The 27974-nt window shown below is 42.5% G+C and overlaps 1 protein-coding gene across 1 annotated transcript; it reads left to right on the top strand.

Moving 5' to 3' along the window:
- The first annotated feature begins 13402 nt into the window (after window positions 1–13402).
- Window positions 13403–27839, top strand: pgfb (placental growth factor b). Its single transcript, XM_070979396.1, has 7 exons — window positions 13403–13950; window positions 23774–23810; window positions 25030–25226; window positions 25331–25410; window positions 26098–26127; window positions 26215–26277; window positions 26365–27839. The coding sequence occupies exons 1-7, from the start codon at window positions 13888–13890 to the stop codon at window positions 26384–26386; spliced, it is 492 nt and encodes a 163-aa protein (XP_070835497.1). The 5' UTR covers window positions 13403–13887; the 3' UTR covers window positions 26387–27839.
- The last annotated feature ends 135 nt before the right edge of the window (window positions 27840–27974 follow it).

Here is a 27974-nt window from a genome sequence, read left to right as displayed (position 1 = left end):
TGAGACTCTGTTTTTATTTGACCACCAGCCTTTATTTGAGAACATACACTGTTTACATACAATTGTTTATCCATTGTTTATAAATTGATTGATCAAATATATGCAGATGATGAAGCATGTGAGATGTATTGGCGGGAGAGTGTACTCTGGTTTTGTGGTATGATATCCTCAGTTGTCATAGCCAACCTGACTAAGTTGAAGGAAGGCGGCTCAGTGGTAAAACATGTCGCCTCAAAGCAACAACATCCTGGGGATGCATCTACTGGCGAGCCATGAGCTCATAAAATACCAAGGGCTGAAAGAGGAACTAAAGAAGATGTGGGAAGTAAAGGCAACAGTACCATGGTACCAGTGGTAATGAGAGCACTGGGGGCGGTGACCCACAAACTGGGAGAATGGCTTTAGCAGATCCCAGGAACAACATTTGAGGTCTCTGTCCAGAGGAGCACAATCCTTGGAATAGCAAAGACACTGTACAGAACCCTTAAACTCCCAGGCTTCTGGTAGAGGACCTGAGCTTGAGAAAAAGACACACCACACACACCACACCCCCATGCAGGGGAGGGGGGTAATATATATATATATATATATACACTGTATATATACTGTGTGTGTGTGTGTCTAAGTGTCTGTGTATATAAATAATGAAGCTTCAGCAAGATCAATGAGTTTGATTTTCAACTACATATGTACCTTCCCTGCAAGTGCATTATTGTATTAAAATTATATTATATAATTATATTTGTGTATATATTATATTTCGATCCTTCAATAGGCAAGGCAATGATATTTATATAGCACATTTTATTACACGTAAACTCAATGAGCTTAACTGTAAAGTGCATGCATCACCACGGGATGTCAATCTGTCTGACGGCTATCATCACTCGGCTTGAGAAATGATGTATTCTTGTGCTTGCAGGTTCATTCAAAAAATCAACCGTGATGGCTCCGAATCCAATCAAAGCCAGAAATCTGTCGAGAGGTTATAAAGAAAAAGTGCCATCTTGAATCCCCTCGTGTCATTTCTCATCAGGTAGGGAGAGCCTGCGGACTTTGACTGGCAAAACTACTGAAATGCAAAACAAACAGCTTTTATTCTATTTCTGTAATGTCTAAACACTTTTACAGCAACAGTTTTTGAACTGCTGAACCTCAAAGTGTCTGCTGTCCCTCAAGGCTCATTCTTAATTCAGTTAATACTGACAACAGTGATGATATACATTTATTCCTTTTATTGAAAATGAGTTCAGTAAAAAGCTATTCTGATAAGGCTGTTAATGATCTGATAAGGCTGACTTCACAGCTGCTGCCTTTCAAAGGCTTTGATGCTATTTCATTGTATTATTGGATTTATGTACTTGATGCAGATGCTTCTGATATGATATTGCTCATTTTTATGAGAATCACAAATATATAATTTAAGCACTTGTAAAGATTTTGTTCCAAATAAAAACAAAACAACAATAACATCAAGTGAGCAGACAATGACTGCAGAAATTGGAAACACATGTACAGCGTTTCTAATGTTCTGCTTCTTATTAAAGGTAATCAATTCACAAAAGACAACAAACACACATTATGACTGTGGTTTTTAAACTGACAGCAGAAAACTGACCAAAACAAGCACCAAATTGCATAATATGTTGTCCTCCATCAGCCACTTCCTGGGAATAACCATTTCTTGTTCATTTCAGGCTTTTCATTTATTCCCCATATCCCAGAAGACTTGCTCTTGACTTGCATGCATCACATCATTTCAGATACCATCTGCTTTGGACAAGACAAGGAGTGTAGTATTTTCCGTTCCTATCTGCCTGCATCTCTGAAATTACAAAGTGCTCTCGTCTCTTCCTCTGCTCCACTTTCCTCAGCTTCCATCTCATTTCCACAACAGGAAATAAATATGCAGCAACTGTCCATTGTACCTTTTTTAAAGTTTAAAATAAGCACAAAAGAAAAAATGCAATTTCTCAGAAACAGGGACAGTGAAGATCAACTACTGTGCCTCTTTAATCAGAAATCCTGGTTGTTCACTTCAGTTTGACGACTCATACAGTAGCGTTCTATCTCACAGGCTATTAGACGTAAAACTCAGCAGTGTGAACGGTATACCATATTTCATGAGTACTTATTTCCCATGTGGCACTTTCTGATGTCTCCCAGCTGTTCAACATCTGCAGATTTGTACTTCCTGCCCAGAGTAAAAAGGTCTGTCGATTCATGAGCGCATTTCCCATGCTTGCATGCACAGCCTGATCCTGTTGCTTCCATGCTCTGTGCCCTGTCTCCGAGGCCTGTAATCTGATCCTGGGCCCGACAGAGTGCACAATGCAGATCTTGCAGCAGACCATCCACGCTGCCACAAGGCACACTGCCTATTATGAGACATATCCCCCACTACCACCACTGCTGCAAATCCCTTGTCACTGTAGACAGAAGATGAGCAGCAGTGTGCAGGCTCGTCAAGTTAAGTTGGCATTTCCTTCAGTGACTTCTTCACATTGATAAGAGCCCTCCCAGGAGGCACAGAGAGCAGAGTGCAGAGAGGAGGGGAGCACCAGTGTAATTGCTGATATCACGTGAGTGTGTAAAAACCACTTGCCAGAACTCATTTGTCAGAGTTTATCTGTTATGTGGAAGGCTGTAGAGAGCTTTGACAGAGGGGGAGGGGGGTCCCTCGGGATGTCGAGCCCCTTACCCTTCCAACCTTGCCCCCGGCAGAGACATAAAGCTGCTGGGTATCTCAGCGGTGAAAGTGGACAAAGTCACGACAGAAAGGATCCAGATTCACTCTGGTCACAGTGTGGGAATATGTCCTCTCAGGAAGAAGCAGGAATAATAAGAACCGGAGGAAAACCACGGGGAAGAGGACAAGGGGGAGGGGGGAATCACTTGTAACTGCACCATCAAAGGCGGTGGATGTGGGACTGCTCCTTCCCCTCGCTTCCCCTGCTTACGAGACAGGGGAACCTTGGTTTGAGCCCGAGCATTGAATTCCAAATAATGGCCCATTTAGTACCATTTAGTCTCCAGGCCATCCCGCATATACATTTCTGCATGTTATGACCACACTGTCGCAGTTTCTCACAAATCACCAGCATTCACCCACCGTGTGATTAATCTCTCCATCTGCAGCGTGCTGGCTGTGCAGGTGCCTGTGGGCTGGTGTTTCTTTACAGCCAGGTGTAGTGAAGTGCGAGTGGAGAGACCCGAGAGGTTAGATAGTGGAACATTAGAGCAGAGTGGCGATTGTTCAGTTCCAAAATATGTCAAAATGATAGATGAGGCCAGTACTAAGTGCCTGCTTTTGTATGTTGGGAGAATACAGGATCAGGTGTAAACAAAAGACTGATTCTGCTCTGATCATAGACACAAAGATGCCTGATGACTGTTGAGCTCTTGGGTTAATGTCTGACAAATTATGAAATCCTCCCAGTTGACTCCAGTTTATGATGTCTGTCAGATGGTTTTGTCCTATCTACAGCTCCTATGTGTCACTCACAGTTTCTTCTGAAGTTTTACAGTAGCACCAACAATTGCGTATTACAGAGTGTTTTACTCATGTTTGAAGTTTAACAACCCAATCACCAATTTTTGCAAAAATTCAATTATGTAGAAACTTTATGTTTCAGTTTTTTATGTTGCATTAAGGTCTGGTAATGTCTAGGCACAAAAACCAGTAGAAAGGGCCCTTTGAGAAGTATCTATATTATATTTCTCCATTGAAATTATTGATACATTAATGTACAAGCATTACTAATGTTGCAGCTGGTAAAGGCTAATTTTAATTGCTTTAAATACTGCTGGGTAGCTTAATAATACATCAAATTGTATTCGTTGTTATATATTTTGTATTAATGATCTGATACGTAACAAATGTTGAATGAATATAGAAGAGTAAGAAACGTATTGCACAAGTACCTCAAAGCGATAGTTGATTTCAGTACATGAGTAAATGTACATAGTTACATAGCACCACTACATGTGACATTTTCTGAAAGAGTTAGCTTAGTTTTCACTGAATGAGTTTTGTTTTTTGTTGTTGTTGTTGTTGTTTTACCAATAATAGTTACATGGGTGCCTTTGGGTTGTAAACTGTGTTTACCAAATTATTATTTTAATTAATGAGAGAGCAGACCTGTGTCTGATGTGAACTTGCATGCCATAGCAATCCTGCCGATATGACAGTACTTCCTGAACGCAGCCTTCTGACCCTCACTGGCACCACTTTGTCTTCTCCATGTTTGTGTATGTGCGTTTGCCATCAAGCTACCACCAGCCTCCTTCTAATCCCGGGTCATTCAGGTCTCCTTAAACACGGAGCCACAGAATGTAAACACAGCCTTATTAACGCTGCCAGACTCAGTAATCTTCCTCAGTAACCTTCAACCAGGACTCAGGCTTCAGCCTCAGATGTGAATAGTGCTTTGCTCATTATAGCATGCTACAGGAAGTTTTAATTGGTATCAATATTGTGCCACATCACGCTGCATTGAGATAAAACTGTCATTAAAAAATGTAAATATGTGTATTTCTAAAAGAATTTCAGTGACTAATGATTTGTGAAGGGATAGATGTTGTGTATTTACAAGCTGTTTAATGGAAGGTAGCCAAGGCCCACTTTGCGCACAGACGATGATAAGGGTTGCAAAGAGGCTCTCTAGATTACAACTCCAAACACTATGTCTGAAAAGTAAAGATGTGCCAAAATTCCAAAACAAAAATGTAACCCAAAGGTTCATGTTACGGTTGTTTTCTATGTGTTAATGATACACATGTGTTGTCATACACCGCTGCAGTGATTTAGCATTGCACTGACTTTCAGTATAAAATCTGTGCAGCGGAACCAGAGATATTATCTGTGTCATTCCCCACATTGTTCTACCTTGTCAAAACCTGGCACTTACCTTACTCACAATGCAACTTGGCCAACTACAATTCAGTCTGACATTTGAGTGCTAGAAGCAGCGAGCGTAGCCTCGAGCAGCTACCCTCAAACACAGATGGGCAGCAGGCTACAGAGGTGCATCACTCCTTTTTATTTCCACACCCCAAGATTTTTTTTCATTTTCAAACTTGTCATCTTTAGACCCTGCCGACGTTCAAGTAACATCACAAACTTTTCTTAGCTCCCTCTCAAGCCACAGAAAGCTTTATCCAAGACGCACTCCCCAACACACATGTTTAAGGTGTACAGTAAAAACAGTGCAGAAATCCTCTTTAATTACATCAGCTTAAATAATTTTGTTTATCGTCAGGTATTGGACTGAACACAATTGTCCCCAAAAACTTGCTTTTCGCTTGATTGTTCAGGTCAGACAGTCTTGCAGACATTCGGTTTCTTCAGAGTCAAAGACTCTTCAGGAGGTAAAATTGGGGGGTTTAACCTTGGTGCTTTGGTTGAGAGATGATCTGTCTCACCACAAGGCCATCCTCAATCCTACTTGCCTAAACAATCTCATACCAAAAACCTTATCTTGGATGATGGCACAGCAACTTGGACATTTAACAGGCATCCATGTAAGCCTTATATCTCATTCCTTTACTCTCCCGCCTCAGGATAGTCAGTTAGTCTCATCTCCACTGGGAGCTCCTGTTCCTCCTCTTGCTGATCTGTTTACAGACCACAACCAAACACCCGGTGACTGGCCCACAGTTCGTCTCTGTCTGTTTACGCTGCAAGCCAGAGTATGCACGTCAGAACTGAGCCACAGGAGCCAAGGGGTTGGGCTCTGGGGAAACGAAAGCCATGGCCCCGGGGAGCTGCAGGTGCATGAGGCGGAGCTTAAGAGTCTGAGGATTTATGATGAAAATATCAACTCCAGAGACATGATGAGAAGAGGAGGAGTGGTCCAGTCCCTCCAGTCTGATCTCCATGATTCCTCTTCCTGCCAGAAGTCAGGGGGTCACACCCTACATCAACACTGGGAATAAAATAGCAAAGTCAAAGTATCTCCAGTCCACCTAGAAAAGCCAGCGTAGCCAGCGCTTGTCCATCTTAAGTGGGAATTGCCAGGACATGACGTTTTTATCAAATCTTGTTTGTGTTTTTCCATGAGAAAGTTGGGAGCTCTTGGACCGGCTCCATGTGCTCACAGCTCTGCACCTAATGCAGTGCCTCCCACAAAAACAGCTCCTTCGTCATGTGATCGAGCTCGGGGACAGCCACCCTTCCCATGGTGCTCATGTTCTTCCCCTGTCCCTGGAGGGGGACGGCGGGCCAGGTTTGAATGAGGGAGGGAGACAGAAACGGGGCCGGTGCGACGAGACAGAAAAAGAGAGACATCTGCTTCTCATCTCGATGGGAAAATTCCCCCGATCCTGGAGATTAGGATGGAGTCCCCCAGACAGAGCAGGCTGGCTCCTCCGAGGCTCACCATTTGTATGCACGCTCCCTCAGGCCTCGTTGGCTTTAATCCAGAGGAGCCCATTTGAGCAAGTGAACCTCTGCTGTCATCGCAGTGGCACATCCCCAGCAAACAAAATCAAACTGGTCATTGGTCTCATTGTGTCCCTGCTTCCACATGCAGTTGCTCTCATTCTGAGGGGAAATTGTGATATTCTTATAATCAGGACACAAAACTGAGACAAATATGGGTTGACTGTGTCTCATGATGTCGAGGCCTCATCATCCTGTAGTCATTCCTCTTGTTGCCATGATGCCTGGGGGTGGTGCTCTGTTTATTTTCTCCTGATTAGCACTGCACATTTTCACTTGTTCACAGCTTGGGGTGTTGGGAGTCAGTTAGTGATCTGTGTTCATTCAACACCAGCTCTTTCCACTTTGCCCCCCCCCCCCAAAAAAAAAAACCTCTTTCAGTGCCAGATCTGCTCCCAAACACAGACGAGGCCCACGTTCTGCCTTTGTTGATCTTACTGCTGGAACTGTCAAACACCAGCTTTCAATCACTTCCCAAGCCGATCATTGAGGAGATACAAAGCATTCGCCACTGGTAACACAGTTTTGTATAGTCTGAAAGCAATCATGCCTGTAATCACACTTGATATTTGTGGGATGCCACAGTCTTACAGACATGATGAACGTCCTGTTCTTCATCAGAGATGCTTGTGGGAAGGACCTCACAGTTGGTGAAGAAAAGAGATTTGCCTCTGCAACAGATCCTTCAGCTAAGCATGCTGTATTACTCAAATATCTGCAAATGGAATAAGGGAATTGGATGGTCTTATGGTGTAATATAATAGCAGCAAAGGACTCAAAGGGTAACATCATACCAGTGATCGGCTTTTATTTGGATAAGGAATCCATCTTAAAAATCACTGAAATGTAATCACTAAATCTCAAGAACGCAATATTTTATGTAGCAATTATCTTAAATCATTTTCAAATATTTGAGGGATATGTTTGGATTAATTGAGGGTTTGTTTCTGCGCAGTGTAGCTGACATCAGAAACTGCAGAGCAAGGGAAGAATTACTTCTAACTGCAGGGCAGACAGGCTCCTCCTTTCTCACAACCCCAGACTCACCATCCTGGAACTTGTGTATTTATTTGCTTATTTTCTTTTTTAGGGCAATGGAAAATGAAGCTTCGGCCAATGTCACTGAAAATGTTTCTTTTACAAATGGAAAGTCATGCCGATTTTGTCACAGCGACGGAAGTGAGAATATCATTAAAGACGCACTGGTCAAACCTGTCTTTATCCGTTTGCATTTGCTTTAACTTAACATAATGCATGCTGGTGCATTATGTTGAGTTAAAGCTGGTGTCACTGTCCGGCTGTTTCATCCACCTTGGTGGTCCTCATTTATCTGTCCCCTCGGGGCAGAGCGCCATCTGGGACTGGTTGTCTCCAGCATCTCCCTGGCAGCAACACTTCAAGACCAGACACTTAATCGCAGGAGTACAACAAACATACACATTGTCTTGAGTAATAAAATCTGCTGTCCCAGCAAGTGCACAGTAGCCACAAAGCAATGAGGAGCTCAGCCATTTTTTTGAAGCGACATGAGTTAACTGATGATAATAAATGTGCACCATTGCCAAATTCCCATCAGTTGGCTGTATTATTTATTATTTCAAGTTATTAACTTTCCCTAGCTCTTTGACCTCCACCCACCCTTTGCTTGCTCTGCTCCCATTCCCTTGTTCCTTGTTCTACAAGCTATAGCTATTTGAGTAAATGTATCACTCTACACATAAATAAATATCCGTGCACAATTTTGCTTGGCCGCAGTTTGTGTAAACACTTGCGCACAGATGAACTTCACCTAACACTTGCTGAGGCCATGGCCTGCTTTGTACTTTTCCTCTTAGGGCTCCTCCTCTGACGATCCATTTCACCAACATACTACCTCAAAGTCTCTGCCGTTAAAAATGAGTCTCTGTGGGTTTGAATGATTTGAGAAGGGTGAGATGTTCCGGCTGTCGCACATTTCTGTGTTGCTGAGTTGTTGTTTTTTTTAAAGATCAACCCTTAAACAATCACTATTTTCTGTCCCACCAATGCTTTTCATCAGGATTCAAGCATGCATTCACTCATTAGAGGAATCGTTTGACATGTTGGGAAACCCATACACGAATGACATATAACACATTATTTAGCAAGCTATAGAGGCACTGAGTTTGTTCTCTATGAAGGCTAGCTGTGTCCTCCTGTTTCCAGCCTTTAAGTTAAGCTAAGCTAACCTGCTGATGGCTCCAGCTTCATAATTACTGTGCAGAAGTTAAAGTAGAATCGATCTCATCTGCCATAAAAAAAAACGAGTTTGAATGTGATTGTGTTGTAACTGTGGGCTGCATCATTATGCAATCACGCATAAGAACATGTCCTTAGCCCGTGAGGCTACAGAAACATTATTTGAGCTTAGCGTTTAATGCCATGTAATTGTACAAATGTTACACAGCTACTGTCAGCTTAGCCTGGTCTACTTCATGAAAGTGCCCGATGTGTGTGTTTTCTGAGGAAACTTTTTAAAAGTCTTACACATAGCCCCTGAGGGAGGATAAACTAATTTGAGGTTTTAAAAAAACCACACTGCACTCTGAAAAAATAAATAGCAGCACTCAAGGGCGATTGCAGTCCAGTAAATCTCGCTGCCTGATTGAGTTCATGTTTACGCGAGTGTCTCCCACTGCCAGGAATAAATCTAATCTCGCTGCCAATCGATCTCAGCGCAACATTTACTATTAAAAGGTATATTCCATCAGCTGCTGCCTCCTTTAACTCTTTTACTAACATGTCAGAGGGCTGAAAAAAAACCTTGCGCGTTTACAAGGACATGTGTTTACAGAGTAATCTGAGGCTTGCTGCAGTACACCTGCTGGAGCTGGCAGACGTGAACATTATATTTAGGTTAAACATCATTTTGGGGTTATAACTTGAAGAAAATGTTTGAACATGAGAGAGATGTTAAAAACATCCAATTTATCTGTTTCAATGGCCCAGGCTGAACCGCCACCAGGAGCGTCAACCCATGAACTCGCGAATGTTCTCCACATGTGGGACCTCTTAATGGAGTTTAAAGTATCACCAAAGGCCTGAGTTATAACCTGCTCTCTGACTGCTGGACCTCTTCCGCGCAGTTTGCACCACTCGCTCTTCATTTATAAAGCTAACAGCTTTTACAACTGGCAGTGACACAGGCCGTGATAACTCACTCTCTGTGCTGTTTTTCCTTTTCTATATTACCAACCGCAGGCCCTTGTCCCTGCTGCTTGTGGAGGTGATGAAATTTTATCTTAGACAAACACTCAGCTTCCTTTCAGAGCACTGCTGCTGCTGCTGTGCTCCAGGTCCTCTGCACAGGGGGTGCACAGCGTCAGACGCAGAGATCCTTAGAGCGCATCTGTCTGCCTGTAGGTGTTAGCTAATATGTAGTAATTGGAGAAAAGAAATACACATTATTTTAGAGGTGCTGGGATGGCTAAATGTCATTTAAAGGAAAAACATTTTGAGCACAGCAAGGCTATTAAAGGAATAGTTCAACATTTTGGTAAAATTGGAAATGGCTAGCTTGTCTCAGTTTGCCTGTATCTGTGCTAAAAACAAGAAATAGGCATACCAACACCTCAAGCGCACTAATGAACACTTGCTGTGTCACCTGCACACAAAGAGAAATGTGGAAACCACAATTTGTGGTTTTAAATGATTTATCCATTTCGTCCAGAATGTGTCCAACAAAGCTCCAGCACATAACTGCTCAAAAAACCACAAGTAGTCATGTTTCACATTTCGGTTTAAACTAATTAAATACAACACTTACTGAGCTTTAGTGGCGCTGGTAGGAGCATTTCTGAACTTTGGACAGAGCCAGGCTGGCTGTTACAGCCTTAATACAAGGCTATAAGCACCTCTTAACCATAGCTTCACATTTAACACACGAGTGTAAGAGTGGCATCAATCTTCTCTTATATTGTTTACTTATGTCTCTTTGACTGATGCTTCTTAGTGTTACACTCCCCTTTGCTGCTGCAAATGGCCCCACTGTGGCATTAAGAAAGGATTATCTTATCTTAAATCTTGGGGAAAGAGAGTAAATAAGCGTATTTCCCAAAATGTTAAAGTTGTGTAAGAGAACAAAAGTGTATCAGCTCTTTTCCATTTCTCCCATTGGCAGCTTTAGTTCGGCATTGATTGAATGCCATATGGTTTTCTATAATTGCCCCTCAAATTAAACAGAATAAACTGAGCTATATTTTCTTGTGACATCGAGAATTAAATTTTCACTTAGCCTGCGGTTAGCCAGCTGACAGTGCGATGTCCAAGACACAGCTGCATAGAGTTAAATACTATCTGGAGATTTCTGCAAGGGCTGATTCATTATACTTCCAGACTAAAATAACTTCCAATTGTCTGTTAACATGTTGTCTAGTTTCCTACAGAATGAAACAATGCTCACACATGAGCAGACTGGGCATGAAAACAGGATGACACCTGACAACCTTGGAACAAAAATGGGACAAAAATATGTCAAGGTGGCACGGAAGTGTAAACAGGATTTGACATGTTGTAAATGAAAGACGTTGTTGTGATATAATGCTAATCACCTTAGGCTACAGTAAGGAGCTTTTTACTCATGGCTGGAGCACTTCCTATTTACCCGTTATTTCAAATATAGTTTTCCTCACAATAATACAGTTGGTGCATGAGGAAAAGATTCATGGCGTGTCGCACTTAATTAATGACAGGAAGAAAGGGTCTGGATGTTGAATATTGTCGTATCCTGTTTGGGTCGACTGTCCAGGTGGTCTAACATGAGTAAAGTCATATTACATCATCTCCCAGAATCCCCCTCTTCAGGTTGTCCTCTCCCGTCTTGTATGTGGTTTTTTTTTGGTGTTGAAAATATTCACTCAGCAACATATATATGCAAGAATTACAGTGGCTTCTGTCTTCGATAGAACTGGTGTCCCTGTACGGCTCTAACTATTGTTAATGAGATCCTTCAAAGTAAGGGGCTCCCTGGCTCTCCACCTTCCCCTTGAAGGCCCCACTGTGGAGGAAACCAAAGCTGCCCCAACAATGATGAATGGACATCATTAATGTTGTTCATCTGTTTACCTTTTACTCGGCAATCTGGGAAAATGAGGGGTCAAAAGCAAAAGGGAAATGTGCTTACTTTGGCACTCCAGTTCCTGAGAGCCACCCATTTGGTCCTCACAACATCAAGAGACACTGCAGACTGCGAGGGGCTCATTCATTCGCCCAGCTGACCTTCCCTCAATCATGAAGCGCCATCACAAAAGCCAATTAGAGAAGACATTTTGATCTTTAGATTTTAGCTCTGGATCAGTTCAAGCTTTCAAACATCCTTGATGTTTATGAAGAAGCTTTTTTTTTTCCATCCCTGATCCTAACAGGGCCATCTCTCTGCGCAGCAGGCTGGAAACAGAGGCCTGTGTTTCTGTCAGATTTCAGCAAAGTAGCATCATTTCAATCAATGTTTGAATAAATCTTTGAAATGGCAAATATTAAAAAGAAACAGGGGTGACGCTTTTTGTTTTCTCCAAACACGCCAACACAAAGACACTGACGCTGTCATGCTTTGTGGGCTTAAAAGCAGTGAGGGCCTCAAGGTTGTTTCACGATCTGGCAGCACAGAGAGCCGCCTCCCCTGGAATATGCTATCACTCCAGCCAGGTTTGCTTGTCTTGTCAGCGTGTATTTGTAGTGCAAACAATTTGAGTGATCTTATTAGACCCTATCAGCCGGTGCACCTTTAAAAACACAGATAGATCACTGAGCAGATGGCGAGAAAGTAGCAAGAGTCTGGCTCCGTCCTCTGAGCAAACAAAGTCTGTGTGGCAATGGTCTTTAGCTGCTCTATTCAAAATATTTGAAACAAAACATGAAAATTCCTTGCACTATATAAACACACCGTACAGTAGACTTGCTTTTGCTGGATGTTGATGTATTAATTTCACTACTTAGAAGGCACAAAACAGCTTCTGGGCAGCCTTTGGTCCGTCTGTACTCGCAATACTGAAGCAATAAGGGGAGAAAAAAGAAGATTGATACTGCTGTAAAAGAAAACTCACCACCCAGACAAAGACAGAACATGAGACCGGGCTAAAACAGAATAATTGCAGAGTCCAATTCCCACAGTTTACTTTGCTTCCATTCTGTCCTTTCCCTGAATTTACAAAGTGCACCCATCATTGCCATGTAGAGATACAATTTAAGAAAAGACTACTGTGATATTGCCCATCTTAATTAGAGGAAATGTCGTTCAAAATCCCTGATTGTTTGCACTTACTGACGCTCCGTCCTGGATGATGGTCATGGGGGGGTGCGGGGGTAGGGGGGGACAGCTTACTCTGCTTAAAGTGTCTGAGATGTTTAGAAACACCACACTCCTGAGTGTGGTCTGTACAATAGAAGGAGGCGGCAGAACTATTCAGCACTGCTGAAGGAATGTGTGGAAGCCCACAAGGAATCCTTTCGTTCCAGGGTTTCTCCAAACACAGAAGTCCCACACTGAAGATTAACTCTATGTGTCAACAGTAATGGAATCTCCCTTTCTGCCTCTGCAAACCCGACCAAATACTAAAGCCTCTGAGGAAAATCTCTGTGCATCCTTGAGCCCGGGCCAGCAATGAGTATACCATCCTTGTCACTACTAGAGAAGAAGATCTCTGAATGTTTACCTTGCCTGAATAGCTTCTGAGCACTCAGAAGCAGTTTCTCAGCAAGCCTGTGTATACTGTAGTGTAAATCACCTGTGGTGTATAGTCTGGATTTCAGAAATAAAGCATCAGCTGCAGTGTCAGTGATCATTGCATGTGGCAGCTTGAAGGGGAAGTGAAAAAAAAAAAAAAGCCTCATGTCACCAGTGAGTTGTGTGAAGGCAGATGAAGCAGCAGCGAGGAGCGCGGAGAAGGGGAGGAGATTTAAATGGTCAGCTTGTGAATAGGTAGTGAGGGGCAATTAGAGCCAAGTGTGTTTTTGTGCCGACGGAGCTCAGAGCAGGACTGAGAAACTGAAACTGTCGCTGCAGCCTCGTGGAAGGTTTCTGGAGCGCTTTTGGACGGAGCACACTCTTTCTACTTTGTGCACTGAACATGCTCTGTGTGGGCTGGCTGCTCTTATTCCACAAGTCTTTTTAAGCTTTGTGTTTTCATTAAATGTGAAAAATATTTTTGACAATATTCTTTTATTGCCCCAGCACCTCCGGTTCGTCTCCAGGGCCTTATTCATTAGTAAGCACAATCATCAGGTTACACGCTGCAGCGGGGCTACGTGACTGCGCTCATTCTCTGCATTACTGAACCGGGAAAGGACGACTTGGAAATTCCGGGTCAGCATCTTTTTTCTTTTCTGGGTTGCTTGGGACTTTTTGTTGGATTGTTTTCTCTTTCATCTTATCTTTATTGTCTGCATCGGGAGCCATCAACACCCCCGTCTCCAGTCTCAGACATCGCGAAATGAAACTCAGTTTTGTCATCCAGACTGCGGTCGCGCTTTTTCTGCTGCTCTCACCTGCACAGGTAAGAAGTTCACTTACACCCAGTGAAGCTTTGAGAGATTTCTGTCGTTTTCACCCAAAAAATAAAGCCATCACATAAAGATGTTTTACACTCTAGTTAGATTATTTGTCTACTATTAAAACTACAAAGTACTAATCCAACTCTTGGTGTAATATTACATAATGTGTCTGTTGTTTGATGTGTTAAAACCCTGTTATATGGTGAAATGTACATGGTTGAGTCAGCAGAAGCTTATGGATGAAGTGCTAATAATGCTTTGACACCTTCACACCGTTGTGAATGAGCACCAAGCAGCTGAGTTCATTCATAAGATGGAACGTGACAAACTGCATCACCCTGCCTGTGGAACACATGATGCGAAATGACTCACTGTTATATCTGGCGAAGCGGACTAAGCTTATAATTACAGCTGCATTATACTTTAAAGCCCGGCTTCACAGACATGGTTTATATTCCCACTCTCGTATGATGAGATGTCTTTTTTTTTCCCGCTGTGTACATTTCCATCAAGGAAACACTCTTCTCCAGTAAACATTTGAATGTTAATAGGCAGAGTTTTGAAACCTTGCAGCAGGAGAGGTAACGGATCCTGGTGAGTCAGACAGGCTGAAAGGGTTGGCAGAGTATCAGATAAAGCTGGCAAGAAACTTTACAGTCTTCAGTTTTCTTCTCTTTGTGCACCCGCAGCTTTTCAGTCCTGTCTTTTTATATCAGCATATATACATGTCTAATGGGTAAATGCAGTGCGAATAATCACCACGATAAAGATAGACCGGTGCGTATGTGTACAAAAATCTATTGAAAGATCATTTCAAGCCAGTCATAGGCTATCACTGCCAGACTGGCAGTAGTACAAAGCCGTTCTGTTCTCTGTTGCCTGGCATTGCCTTTTAGTCTCATAATGAAAATGTGCCAGAACAGGACAGAGCTGAAACTGGAGTGAGAACTCATTTGAAGGCCTGTGTTGCGCTGTACAGACACTTGTAAAAAGAGGTGGCATGGGACAGCAGGACATGTGCCAACTAACGCTCAGACTCTTGAACCCATTCGGTCTCTGATTTCCTCCCAAGGTGGCTGTAGGCTGGCAGCGATCTCATGTTTAATGCAAAACCAGGCATTCTTGCATCCATTCCCTGTCACACTTCATACACTGCTGCTGCCTGTTGAACACCGCAGCAGTTTCCCTTTTGCCAGGCTGTGGTCTGCGTATAGAAGTATCACACTCTCAGGCTCTGAAGGTTGCAAAACGCTCCATATCCCACCAGATTCTCGAGCCGGAGACTTTGCAGCTGTTGCTGAGTTGAGGGTGAGTGGGAGAGGCATGGGATCACCACATCTACACTAATCCTCATAATCAGCTCATGGCCTGCTCAGTCAAAATAAGAGTGATAAAATCCAGGGCCCCCAACATGTAGCAGGTTAATTGGCTTCCTGCTGCCCAAAAGACTGACAGCAAATGTAAACCAACAACTCTGAGATTCAACAAGCTATCTGTCAGGTCATACGGACCATCCGTGAGGATCTGGACGTGCTATTTTTGAGGTTGTTCTCTAACCCTTCAGTGGCCGCTCTTTGCTACACGTTGAAAGATCAGCTTAGGGTTAGTGCAAAGACGCACATAAAGATTTAGCCATAAATACCTCTGAGGACCCAAATATTTCACATTTTTAGCAGACCCTCATGCTAGCAGCCCTTTTCTGAGACTCCTCTGGTTGGTGTCTGTCCTGCCAGCTCCCACAGTAAACTGTCAGACCAAAGTGGAAAAAGCAAATATTGCCCATGTGGTTGGGAATGCTATTTATAAATGTCTGTCCTTGTGATCCTCCACCCATAAAAATGTGCCATTAATTGATAATGATGATTTCTAATCACTGTCACAGCTGGAGCTGCCATCAGCAGCCTTGTGACTCATGCAGTCATTCTTGTCCGCTATGAGACGTGAGGTGGCCAAGAGAGGGTGGGGCTAACTTCAGTTCTGCTTGAGAACTCTGCTTTACTACCAGGGATTTACCACATAGCTCAAAGTTTCTCTCTCTCTCTCTCTCTCTCTCTCTCTCTCTCTCTCTCTCTCTCTCTCTCTCTCTCTCTCTCTCTCTGTGTGTGTGTGTGGTAGAAACATGCAATCACTTGTCATCAAAGAAAGTCCTCTGTCATGTAAATGTGTTTGATGAAACAAGGAAAATGTTTACTGTGGACTACTGCATGTTGCATTGCAGCAGGTCCCAACCTTTAGATAAAGTAACTTATGTCCCATTAGAATTGGTTGCACATGCCAATGTAGGGACGGGTCAACCCCCGACTACCCCTCAGATTCCCTTATTGGTTGGCTGTGAATCATTGGTGTACTGTATTTTAGCCGTAACAATTATTGTTCCATTGTAGAAACGAGCCATCACCACTTTTTATGTGTATATTTCCCTTTATAGCTTTAATTTACCAACATGTTCAAAGCTGTCAACTACATACATAACATTAAGCTAGCAGTCATTGGCATTATAGTTATTATATATATATTATGTTAATGTTATGGTGTAAAGGTCAAGTAGTTTTGAGGACAAGGTGACAGCTGAGTATAAGTTATGCATCTAAACCAGTGTTATGAAGGCATAAAGTACCACAGTCATATCAGTTAGTTACTTTTTGCAGAAGAAGCATTATTGCAATATTGTGATTCATCACATTTATGCTGATACAACTGATAGAATTCCTGATGTCTCAATAACAGTGATTCTGAATCATGTGTTTCATGCACTTGAAACTGTCTCACACATACTGTCTATGGCTCTGGATGGAGGGTGGAAGCACCTGGGTTTCCCTTTGGAACAATGGTGGCCTCTTGGTCACCCCGTCACTGGAGAGGCTGTAATGGAGAGTACGCTATAACTGCCATGCACTGGCTATTTTGTTCACATTCCTCGACGCATTCTGTTGTTCGGTCTGTTCTTGGTACTTCCTGTGTATTTAAACCACACGCTGACTGTGCATGTACAGTGTGTGTTTAAGCTACAACACAGTGTATATCACAGCTTAAATCCTGCCTGTACTTCGCTCTGCACTACCTGTTGCCTCCTGCCCATTCAACATTTTTCCCCACCTCATTAAAACACCACTGGGATGGTCTGTGTGCAGTACTTGGTCTTTATCATCGTAGTGATTGTGTGTATAAGCATGCAGGTGAAATCTTGCATCAACACAACCAAACCTGACTGACATTAGTCAGCGTTTCCACTTGAGTGCTGGAGACGTGGATAGCTGCACAACTCAGGGCTCAGCTCTAAAAATATTTCTGATGAATGAAGAAATCAGTGAAGGGTGAGAATCATAAGCCTCTTTGGTATGAGATTATTAAAGTCTTCATCTGTGTTAAAGTGGACCATAGAAACCAAACGCAGGAAAAAATACAGCTGGACTCATCACTTCACCGGTGAAGCGTGTTCCTCATGTCTCTGAGCAAACATAAAGACGTCAGCGAGCTTCACCTTCTGCTCTTATGTGTGTGTGTGAGGACGTGACGTTACGCAGGTGTTTCCTTTTCATCATCACCAGCAGCAAAACAATACTTGAGTCTGACCATCTGTATCGCACACGTGTGTCTGTGTTTGTGTTCGCAGTGTGTTTTTCTTATTCTTGTTCCTAACTAGCCAAGTGTAGATGGCATGATGTCACATTTCCAGCTACAAACGAGTTTCACGAGCAAAAAGGGAGTTCATAAATATTCAAAACAACAACAGCAAACCAGCAGGTTTCAGTTCCTCAGACTCAAAGAGCAACAGTTTATGTCAAGATGCAGCTCAGTTATCCACAATCAAACAATAGAAAGCTTCCTTCTCTCTGGCTCTCTCATAAGCTTGCACATCTTTCTGGTTCAGATGTCTGCATGCAGGACCATGTAGTGGTAGTGACCTGTTGACTGATAGGCCTCTTATTTGCGCTGTTGTGGTATTTCTCTCTAGTTGTAATGTCCCGGCCCAAGGGAGGGTCGCAATCGCAATCAGGAAATATGGATTTCTCCTTCCTCCTGTGGAGGAGGAGGAGCGGTGGCGCTCGGGGCAGCCGTCTACTCAGCAAGCTTTAATCTCCCATCTGGATGTAATTTACTGTGGTTTACACAGGGAGAGCAGCGTTTACTGTAATAGAGACCACAATTACCACCGGTCAGCCTTATCTCAAGACCTGTGTCGTGTGTGTGTGTATGTTTGCGGACGGGTTGCATGGTGTATACAGTGGTTGTGCATGTTTGTGTCTTTAGGGGGACATTTGTGCATGCATTAATGGACTTATACTGAGGAAATGGTGTTTACCTAAATCAACATTTATATGGACCTTTACATCTCCCCTGTCACTTGACCCTCATTTACTGTTTACTACGGCAAGAAAACATGATTGCTCGTAATGTTTCCAAATTCACAGAAGACAAAATAATAAAATGAAGGGATATAATTAGCTTTATCTTGAAAAAGAGTCTCAGAACGAGCCTTGGAGGAATAGCTTGACATTTTGGGAAATATGTAGCCTATATTCGCTTTCTTACTGAGTGGTCAAGCCAGAACCAAGAAATGTATGTTGGCGTATGTTAGATTTAAGCAGGGCCAAAGATAGCCTATAATCTGTACAAAAACTGAAAGTAACAAGGTCAAGTGTAGACTGGTCTAGGCGCAGTGACTTCTTGAATTCTTGTCATCACCACGAGGACAGGAAACCAGCAGAGATTCCAGGAAGTAGCTGCTACCAGCCATGAAATGTTACAGCATGTGAAAGCCCCATAAAACAATAGCTTGTCATTGTTACATTAAACCAACATGTCATAGCATGTCAGTTAGTGAGCTGTAGAGGTGCTAGTAGATGGATTTTGTAACCTTTGAAATGAGCCAAGCTAGCTGTTTCCCCCTGTTTCCAGTCTTTGTGCTAAGCTAAGCTAACCGTCTGCGAGCAGATGTTAGTGGCATCAATCTCCTCGTCTAACTCTCAGTTGAACTGTAGCTATTTTGCGCTTCCTCATAATTAAAACGTATTGTGAAGGCAATGCACGTCTCAAAATCACACAGTATCACATGTGTTTATTTATGCTGCTTTGTGGCTTTCACTCTGCATCACACCCCAACTAAAGTGTGTCAGTTTTTTATGGAATAACTCTGGATTTCAAAGGCTCCGTTGACCCGCTTTACTTGACAAACTGTTGTGGCACATTTACCACATGCTCTGTTGACATTTTTCGGTGTTGTGGCAGTGCTCTGTGATCACAAGCCCTGACCTGACCACCCTAGAGACCCAGCTGGATTCTGTCAGACCTGTAATGGCACTGCTGTCATTGTAAGTTCGCCCACCTCGTGTATACAAAACAGAACAGCTTTCTTTTGTAGCATTGAAGAGTAGATACAGTAACCTGCAGGCACTGTGAGAGGCTTGAGAATTAATGTCGCGGTCATGGTGTTGATGATGTGGAATCTGGTTTTCGATAAAGGATGGATGAGTAGGATCAGTGAGGCAGGGAGGTAGCTCTGTTTCTCACTCATCTAGCTGTCTCTGTGTTTGTATTGGCTTGTTCTGCTTTAGTGCTCTCTGGCCTGTGTGGTCTCGTGTTCACAGTCAAGTTTCAGTCAGACCAAAACCAGGACACAGTCCCCTCCCCTGGCCTACATGTTTGTTGCGAGTTGGAGATGCAGGTGCTTAACTCGTCTGGATTACAGCTCAGGTGTTTGCAAGCTTTGCTTTCTAAACATTTCTTGCTAAATCGTCCCTCTGCATGCATCCCCAAAATCACCAAACTCAGTGGAAGAACAGATTTAGTTAAGAGAGATGACCAAACCACAAGCCTGCATCTCATCCATGGTCTGTTTATCCACTCTGTCACCCTCGCTGAATAAGGTTAAGTTTGAAACTGGACCCTTTTGGAAAGCAATGTAAACAGTGGCATGATGCCCAATCTGGCTCCGATCATTATTGTCAGAGCCAAGAAGATTTGAATAGGGGTTTTCCAAAACCAGTCCAAATTAAAACGAGTACAAGTAGTGGTTCTCTTAACCTTTAAACTATGACATTAGCGCAGTTTTCAACATTCAACATTTTGGCATTCTCCAAACTAAATGAACATTTTTATGGTGCTCCACTCCAGACTATTGATATATCAACCATATATTAAAGAAAAAACATATTTCCATGTAAACATTATTACATTTTGTATGTGCATATCTTTTACTGTCAATGTTTCATTGCCCGGAGCACAATGAAAGTGTGTCATCATGATGGTCATGATGACAAAGCATGGCTCACCCTTACTCTCACTGTTGTGTAATGATGATGATGATGACTTCATCCATTCTACATCGTCAAGCTGTCTATTCTATTTAGGCTAAACTGATCAAGAAACCTATCTGCATTTGATTTCATTATACATCTGTAAGTCGTCTCCACTCCTCTTCAGGAAACACTCTGAAACATGCTGGCTGGTGTCCACATCTTTCTGGCTATTGGCCAGAGTACCTGCTGTTGATTTAGCCATCACCCCCCTCCCCAGCTTGACCCTCAAAGTCAAAAATCTTTTATGACCATGATGCTGGGTCCCCATCATGTTTTGTTTTTGCTCCCTACGCATGCTGCCCTTCCTCTGACAGATGGAGTTAAGCAAAGAGGTTAAAGATGACGCAGTTCAGCTGTGTGGGAGTGGAGAGTAATGAGGCCCGGAGCCTCTGTGGCCTGACAGCAGGAGCCCAGGGACACAACAGGTCCTCTGATCCGACCCAGAGGACAGCACAAACTCTCAGCCAGCAGCTTACGTACTTTCACTGGAGACTCCAGAAACATCAGAGACTAGTTTTTAAAGTGGTTTTGCAATCAAGCATGTCAACCCCTAAATGCCAAAGTTTCATTGGACTTATAACTGCTCTAAATGTTTTAATCTAACCTCTCTTGCTCAACTAACTGCACCTCAATCTGCAAAGCAATCTGGTCATTCTCGGTGAGCAAAAGGTCCCTGAGAACCAGATGTCAAGAGCTGCAAACAACTCGTACAACCATGGGACAGTGGCCAGAGCAGGCAGGGGTAGCATGACCCTGAGTTCATTATCACATGAGAACTTCTCTGACACAAATGATGAGACAGTTAATCAATAACAAACTTGAAGTCATTTATCCAAGTGACAATATGCAAATGATGCATACATTAAGGCTCAACGGCGGGATTTCCATGCCTTTCCCAATTAAATTGAAAACCTATGATTTCAGTTCAGAGTAATGAGCAACGTTAACACGCCACTTTGAGCATTTTTCATTTTTATGACATTATAAAATAAATGGTTTCACAAAAAAATAACCCATAGATTATTTGATTATGAAAGTAATTGTTAGTTGCAGGTCAGTGATTCTGCAGCATACCAACTTTGAGCGAGATCAGTGAAACTTCTGAGAGCGGCTCACCTTTCAACTCCATCATTATAGCACTCATCCATGTCTCCCTTATCCACTCTAGATTTAATCAGTGGAACTGAGGATTATATCGATTTTTCTTTTACATATTTGATGTTGCCAAATGTGCTGTAATAAAAACAACCTCTTAGGGCAATTTATCAGCTCAGTATGTTTTTATTTTCCCTCTGCAGCTGCTTTTGGGGCTGTTTTCTTGTGCATCACCCAGCCTTTGATGTTTAATCAACCATCAGCTGTAATATATATAGTGTTCAACTGTGCAGCAAATCGAGCCTGCAAAACTCAGCGCTGTGGAGGAAATTTTTTTCTTCTGTTTGATGTTTTTGTTATTTTTAATTGGGATTGGAATGTCTCTATTTGAATGATTTCACAACAGTTTTGTCTTTTCCAAAAACCCAGATGTTGCGCATACTATGGACCCCAAGACTAGGTAATCCATGACTGGCCAAGCGCAGAGGAATTTATAGTTTGGTCAAGTCAAGTTTGTATAGCCCTTAATCACAGTTAGTCTCAAAGGTCTTAACACCCACGTTATGAAAACAATAAATGAAAATGACACAAGACAATGTTGGACCTTCACTGAGGACAAGTAAAAATCCCTTGAAAAAGGTCATCAGGGACTGAAGTGAAAGAAGCTTTGAGAGGACTATAAAACAATCCTGCCTCTGGGATTTATTAGACAAGTTTATACACATTTACTTATGTAAAGTGGTTCTCCCTTTTCCACCAGAGGTGAATTACCTCTCAGTCACTATTAATCACTCAGTAATGCTGTGAGTGCACAAGGAGGAAGGAATGGCTACGTGAGGATCTTCATGCAGCCTTTAATAATCTGGCAGCCTCTGCTCTGAACCACGGGAGGTGCCAAAGATGCTTCCTCGCCATGTCAAGGCTTAACCCCTGACCGAGGTCAGAAAATCCTCCCCACCTCACCACATTTCTGAACGGCAACCGAGACCAGAGCCAAAAAACCCTTGTGATGTGGAGCAACCTCATGAACACCCATAAACAAGACGAGAGAGAGAGCAGATCATGTGCCAATTAACGCTGGAAAAGGATTTGTTTGATCCACCTGGCATTGCTAGAGAGGATAAAAAAAAATAATAATCAATGCCCTAGAGAGTGGAAGTGACTTTTAACAATAACTTAAACTGAACTGTGACTTTCCCATGCTGTGCTTGAAGCGGATTCTGCTAGTGGAGCTTATATCCTGTGGTGCTGTTGTAAAGCCGACACAGTTCAATGAATGCCACTCCATAGAACAACTCCTCTGTCAGAGGAACAGCTGTACCTTTTGGCCAGATGACCAGGCACTTTGGGGGGAAAAAGCAATGGCTGAACAGATCAGCCTGACACAGGGAGGACTGAAGCTAAGTGGTTGACTGGAAGCTCTTGTGTATCTATTGTTATCTGTCAAAGAGTACGCTCTGTTGCAGAGAAGACAGATCTGTCCCAAATACAGAGACAGCTTTACAGGAACCTCTGAAATGTTTGTGTGACTGTGAATGCATCATCATCATTAAAGCAGGACATTCCTCTTTATCACATTCTTTGGAAAAAAAAAAATGGCTGAGTGGAGCACTGTGCTGATAGATATTATCCTCATGCACAAACTAATTTTGGTTCATAACAGGAAGTAGATGCATTTGATGCCTTATTGCCATCATTTGGGAAAGTCCTTTGTCTGTTTGCTATTATATAACAACTTTTGGTCCAACACTTTCAGTTAATGCCACTATCAGTGTCACAATATAAATGTCATCAGCCGCATGTGCTACACAGAAACTGTAATGTAACACCAGTGATGAGGAGAGATTGCGGAGGCAGGTTGTCTGCCGCCGCTCTAGCTCTTCTGCTGGAGGGTATTTTATCAAACATAGATTCCTCTTCCTGAGACGGAGTCAACTAGAGGTTTTGTTTTTTCCCAGGCGAATGAGAAATGCACTCTGTTTATCATGGGATGATGGGAAAAAATCAAGACGGAGGGGGAAACCATTAATGGGAAAATAAATAGAGCTGAATCTTACACCACAGGAAACAGGTTTTGAACCTAAACAGTTGGGCACACAGAGGAATAGTGATATATATGTGACACTGGATCTGCTGCTTGTCAGAGACTTTTCCACTGCAGGGTGGGCAAAAAAAGGTGTGCAATCGTCTGCTTTATTTCACTGTAGTTCCGTCTTTCACCACCAGGGGAGGCAGGCTGATGCCGCCTTCGTGTACAGGATATAATGTTGTGTTGCATGTTCAGGTTTGAAAGGTGTGTATGAAGGTAGCAGGTGGTGCAATGTCGCTCTCTTCTGCCTACATTTATATGTTTGCCATTATCATTTAGATTCTCAACTAACAAGAGTTTCATTTCTTTTAATTTAATCGATTTTTTTTTTCTGTTTTGCAGAGTCTACCCTTATCAGGCATAAACAGTACAACTGAAGGTAAGAATTTCTGCTTGTTTTGTTTCTGAAATCTTAACTAAGTGGGAATGTTCCTCTTAACACAGTACAGTTACTGAGAAAAAGCAGTGCCAAGTATTTTATTTTTGCAGTGATTACGGTGGAATGTGTTGCAAGTCTGTTGCAAACCAAATGAACAGATGCCAGCCCTGCCAAAATACCTGTGAGAGGTGTATTCAGTCATATTGTGTTTGACATGCACTGTTGAGAAATATAAAAATTACCAAGCTCTTCAACCTTGCATAAGTTCAATGAATTGATCTGAATTTACATAAGAGCAGGACATGTCTGGACTAGCTGGGATTACACAACTGCTTACCTTCGCCATTCATATCCTCTTCCTCTCTCATATTGCTGTACATTAATGCAGCCAAAATGAATTGGTGTGAAGGACTTGTAGAACCTGCTGCCCGAGGATTAGAGCACATGTAACAGAGAAACCCAGAAAAGCAACAGACACATCTCAAGGAGCTGTAACTGGCCAGTGAACTGGCCCTATGCGTCATACAACATTAAAGTTCGTGGCCCAATCTTTCTACTGTAGATGCTTCCCCAGCCATGCTCCTTCCAGCCTGTCTGCCTTTATAAACAGCTGTTGTGGTGTCAGGCTCCATTCAGTGACCCCCAAAGGTCAGTGCAGTCCCAGAGGTGCCTGCGGGGCAGCTCAGCTCCAGCTCCAGCAGGGTTCTGTTCATGGCCGTGTTTGTTTTCTCTTCCTTCTCTGTTTGTTCGGCTGTAGTCGTCCCTGTTCCTCCCCCACAGACTGTGCAACTGGGACACTTTCACACATATACCCCCACAGGAAAGCATACTGTACATTAAACAAACATTTTTACTTCAAAATGAAAACAGGATACACGCTGGCGTATTGCAACTGGTTTTATGTTTCTGTGTACATGGGATAAGGTTGCCAGTGTTGGATTATTGAGGTACTTTCAGGTTCTGTTTGTGTATGACAGCATCATTAATAGTGCGGTTTGGACAAATCGCTTTTTTCTGCTCTTCAATTTAAGCTTCACCTACACAGTCAAATACGTTGGTTGTTGATTGCCCTCTGTGCATGTAAGGATGTAAGGTGCATTCATCTGATCACGCGATCTGCTCAGCATCTATATTGTCCTCTCAAAGCACGATTCCTCATAAGAAACACAGCTGACAGCTGCTAAGTGACCCACACTTCACCTCCCACTCCCATCCACAGTGTTGATGTTCCAAGAAGTGTGGGGTCGCAGCTTCTGCCGGACCATTGAGAAGCTGGTGGAGGTGGTGCAGGAGTACCCGACTGAGGTAGAGCACATCTACAGCCCCTCCTGTGTGCCCCTGGTGAGGTGCGCAGGTTGCTGTGGGGATGAAAACCTGGAGTGCCATCCCACCCAAACCTCAAACGTCACCATGCAGGTAAGACGAGGGCATCGTACAGTGTGATTGCTAAACTTGCGCGATCCGGCCTGTGCATACTGCCACTGCTTCTGTTGATAATCTTAACTCGTTTCATCCCTCAGCTGTTGAAAATCAGGCCATCAGAGCCAGATCAAGAATATGTTGAGATGACGTTTGTGGAGCACCAGACATGTGAATGTAGGTAAGAAAACAAGTCAGAATTTGTGACATTTGTGAATACTCATAAGTATGCAAATGCCAAGCCTGTCTCCTGGAAGTTAATGTTTACATACTGCTGATTTACAAGAGCGAAGCAATGCCGACTGCTGAGTTACATTGTATCTTCCTGCTGAGCGAATGAATAAATGTATCCGCCAAGTCACAAAATGTTCATGCTGAACACATCTCCAAAAAGTTCACTGGCAATATTTTATTTGTTTTCCTGTAATATCCTCTCATAGCAACTAAAGCATGATTGAGATTTTTTATGGTTAAAGTTAGGCAACCATGGCCATTTGGTTAGGGAGTTTAGCTTACTTCATTAGGATTGAACCAAAAACCACAGTCTTTCTCTAACTTCCCTAACTTTTGTTGCCAAAAGCTAACCACAAGACAAATGTGAACCTCAGTCTCCGGCTTCACCATCCACCCGCAACCTCCGCCATATAACTTGTGTGTGGCACAAAAATGTGGCACTTCCTTGGCTAGAAAGAAATGCTGCCAGTGAACAAATTCCAGCTTTATTTTTATCTAAATGGATTCAGTGAAACGAATTAGTAGTATATAAAATTCATTTCTGAGAGACAGTGTTGGAAAATACTTACAGTGATTATTAACCAATATTGGACCTGGATGTTCTTTCTAATTTATTAAAACATTTACTCCTCAGAGTCAGGAAACCTATTGTGAAAGTTGAAAGGTAAGAACATGAATATATTGCTGAGAAGAATAATGATCATCCATCTCAGAGAGTGCAGGCTTATTGGTAATTTTGTTTCTCTTGCAGGAAAAAGCAAAGAGGAAGAGGAAGGAAGAGAAAGGACAGACAAAAAACAAAAGAATGCGACAGGTGATGGCACAGCTTTGGGAGACAGAATACACTCCAGCTATCAGTCAGCAGCATTAAAGTTGCATTATTCTTTCTTGTGTTTGTCAGGTGCCAGATCCCTCGCAGGTAACTACAGTGGCGACCCAAACCCCTGTTGCAGTGTGGCTCACTATTTATTTCAACCCAGTGACGGCATCACGAGTCTCCTCCGCTCATCTATCAATACTGTGTCTGCACCCAGAGACTCAAACAGCTGGGTCGTTTTGCTGACATGCCCTCCTGCTGATGGGCACAGCGTTTGTGATGACAAGCTTCAACAGGAAGTGTGTTTTGATTGGTGGAAACACTGCTGAAACAATGGACATGCCTAGGAGCCAGTGCAATGTAGAACCAAACAGATCGATGCCTTTTCGTTTATACTAGTTATTACTGTAACAGATATTGTAATTTGGTTGCTTCTTTGGTATTTAAAGGTGGTTTAAAGTCTATATTTATTGATACAGCTGAATATATGTGGACAAGCAACCTTTAAAAAGTTTGGCAGCCTTTGTTCATGCATTATCCAAGAAGCCTTGACTTGCTATAGCGGCACTTGTTGGACAGAGTGTGTCGCTGCTGTGAACATGCAATAATGAAATGTCTCCCTCTAGTGTTTATGGAAACAGTGTTTGAAACTGCTCTATAGGAAAGGGTTTTTTTGGTTTTTGTTGTTGCTCTACTGTACAAATAAGATTAGAGGTAGCACAGTGTTGTCAGTCACACTCATCAGCTTATTGGAATCGTCTGCTCAGCAGTGAAACACACAAGTTTGAAGTGTTTCACTGTCAGTTCAGACCTAAATAAGAATAAATAACAATATTTGTCAGAGAAAATTTGTCCATAGGAGATTTGTATAAATAACTAACTAAAAAATTTGAAAAAATCTTTCTCTAATATTTTGGAGGGATGTACAATGTTAATTATAACTGTTAAATAAATGAATACAGAATCTAATCATTGCTGAAACCATTGTGAAAAAAAGGAGCAGGTGAAAAGGTGGATGAATACCAGGGCCTGCAAGACAAAGTGGTCTAATAATAACACATACATCAGGTTATTTAAAAGCACACCAGGAAGTGTGTAGTAGCCTGCAGAGCGGATGTGGCAAGCCCAGTAGGGACGGGCAGATCAATACTACAGTAATCAATACACGCAAGTGCTGCCCATTTGGTATTGATGCCTATCAAACAGTATCACTTATAATTATTGTTTTCTTGTGTTAATGTGATTGCAAGGTTGTCACAGATATAAAAGCATTGCTGTGCTCTGTGCAGTTAAACAGCATACATTTGTGTCCACCCTGGTGACACAAGACTCCCATAAGGCCACACCACAGGCGTCCTCCTTTGTCTGTTTTTGGAAACACTGCAATAAGGAAGGGATCAATGGAAGCAGTTACATAAAATGTTCTTATGCAATTTTTTTTTCATGTACTACACAAAGAAAATCTTTATGAAAATGTAAAAAGTAACATTTCTACTGTGTTAGCATTTTTATTTTGTTTAAATATTTATTTTGTAATTAAATTGGTATGGTTGTCAGCTTCTCTGGTGTGATTTATTTTATTAAATAGAGACTGCCATTGTATTTTTCTTTTCTCTCCAAACCCTTGACTATGATATCGATAAAACATACATGTATCATATCCAGCAGAGGCCTAAAGAATGCTGTTTGGTCCA

This window comes from Chaetodon trifascialis, chromosome 14 (genome assembly GCF_039877785.1).
Source record: "Chaetodon trifascialis isolate fChaTrf1 chromosome 14, fChaTrf1.hap1, whole genome shotgun sequence".
Classification (NCBI taxonomy): Eukaryota; Metazoa; Chordata; class Actinopteri; order Chaetodontiformes; family Chaetodontidae; genus Chaetodon; species Chaetodon trifascialis.
This window is presented reverse-complemented; position numbering and strand designations above follow the sequence as displayed.

Bases quoted from the DNA above. Each gene is read 5' to 3' on its own strand.
- pgfb (XM_070979396.1), top strand. From the start codon at position 13,888: ATGAAACTCAGTTTTGTCATCCAGACTGCGGTCGCGCTTTTTCTGCTG. The intron at 23,811-25,029 runs GTAAGAATTTCT...TCCCATCCACAG, and splicing joins CATAAACAGTACAACTGAAG to TGTTGATGTTCCAAGAAGTG. The intron at 25,227-25,330 runs GTAAGACGAGGG...TTCATCCCTCAG, and splicing joins CCTCAAACGTCACCATGCAG to CTGTTGAAAATCAGGCCATC.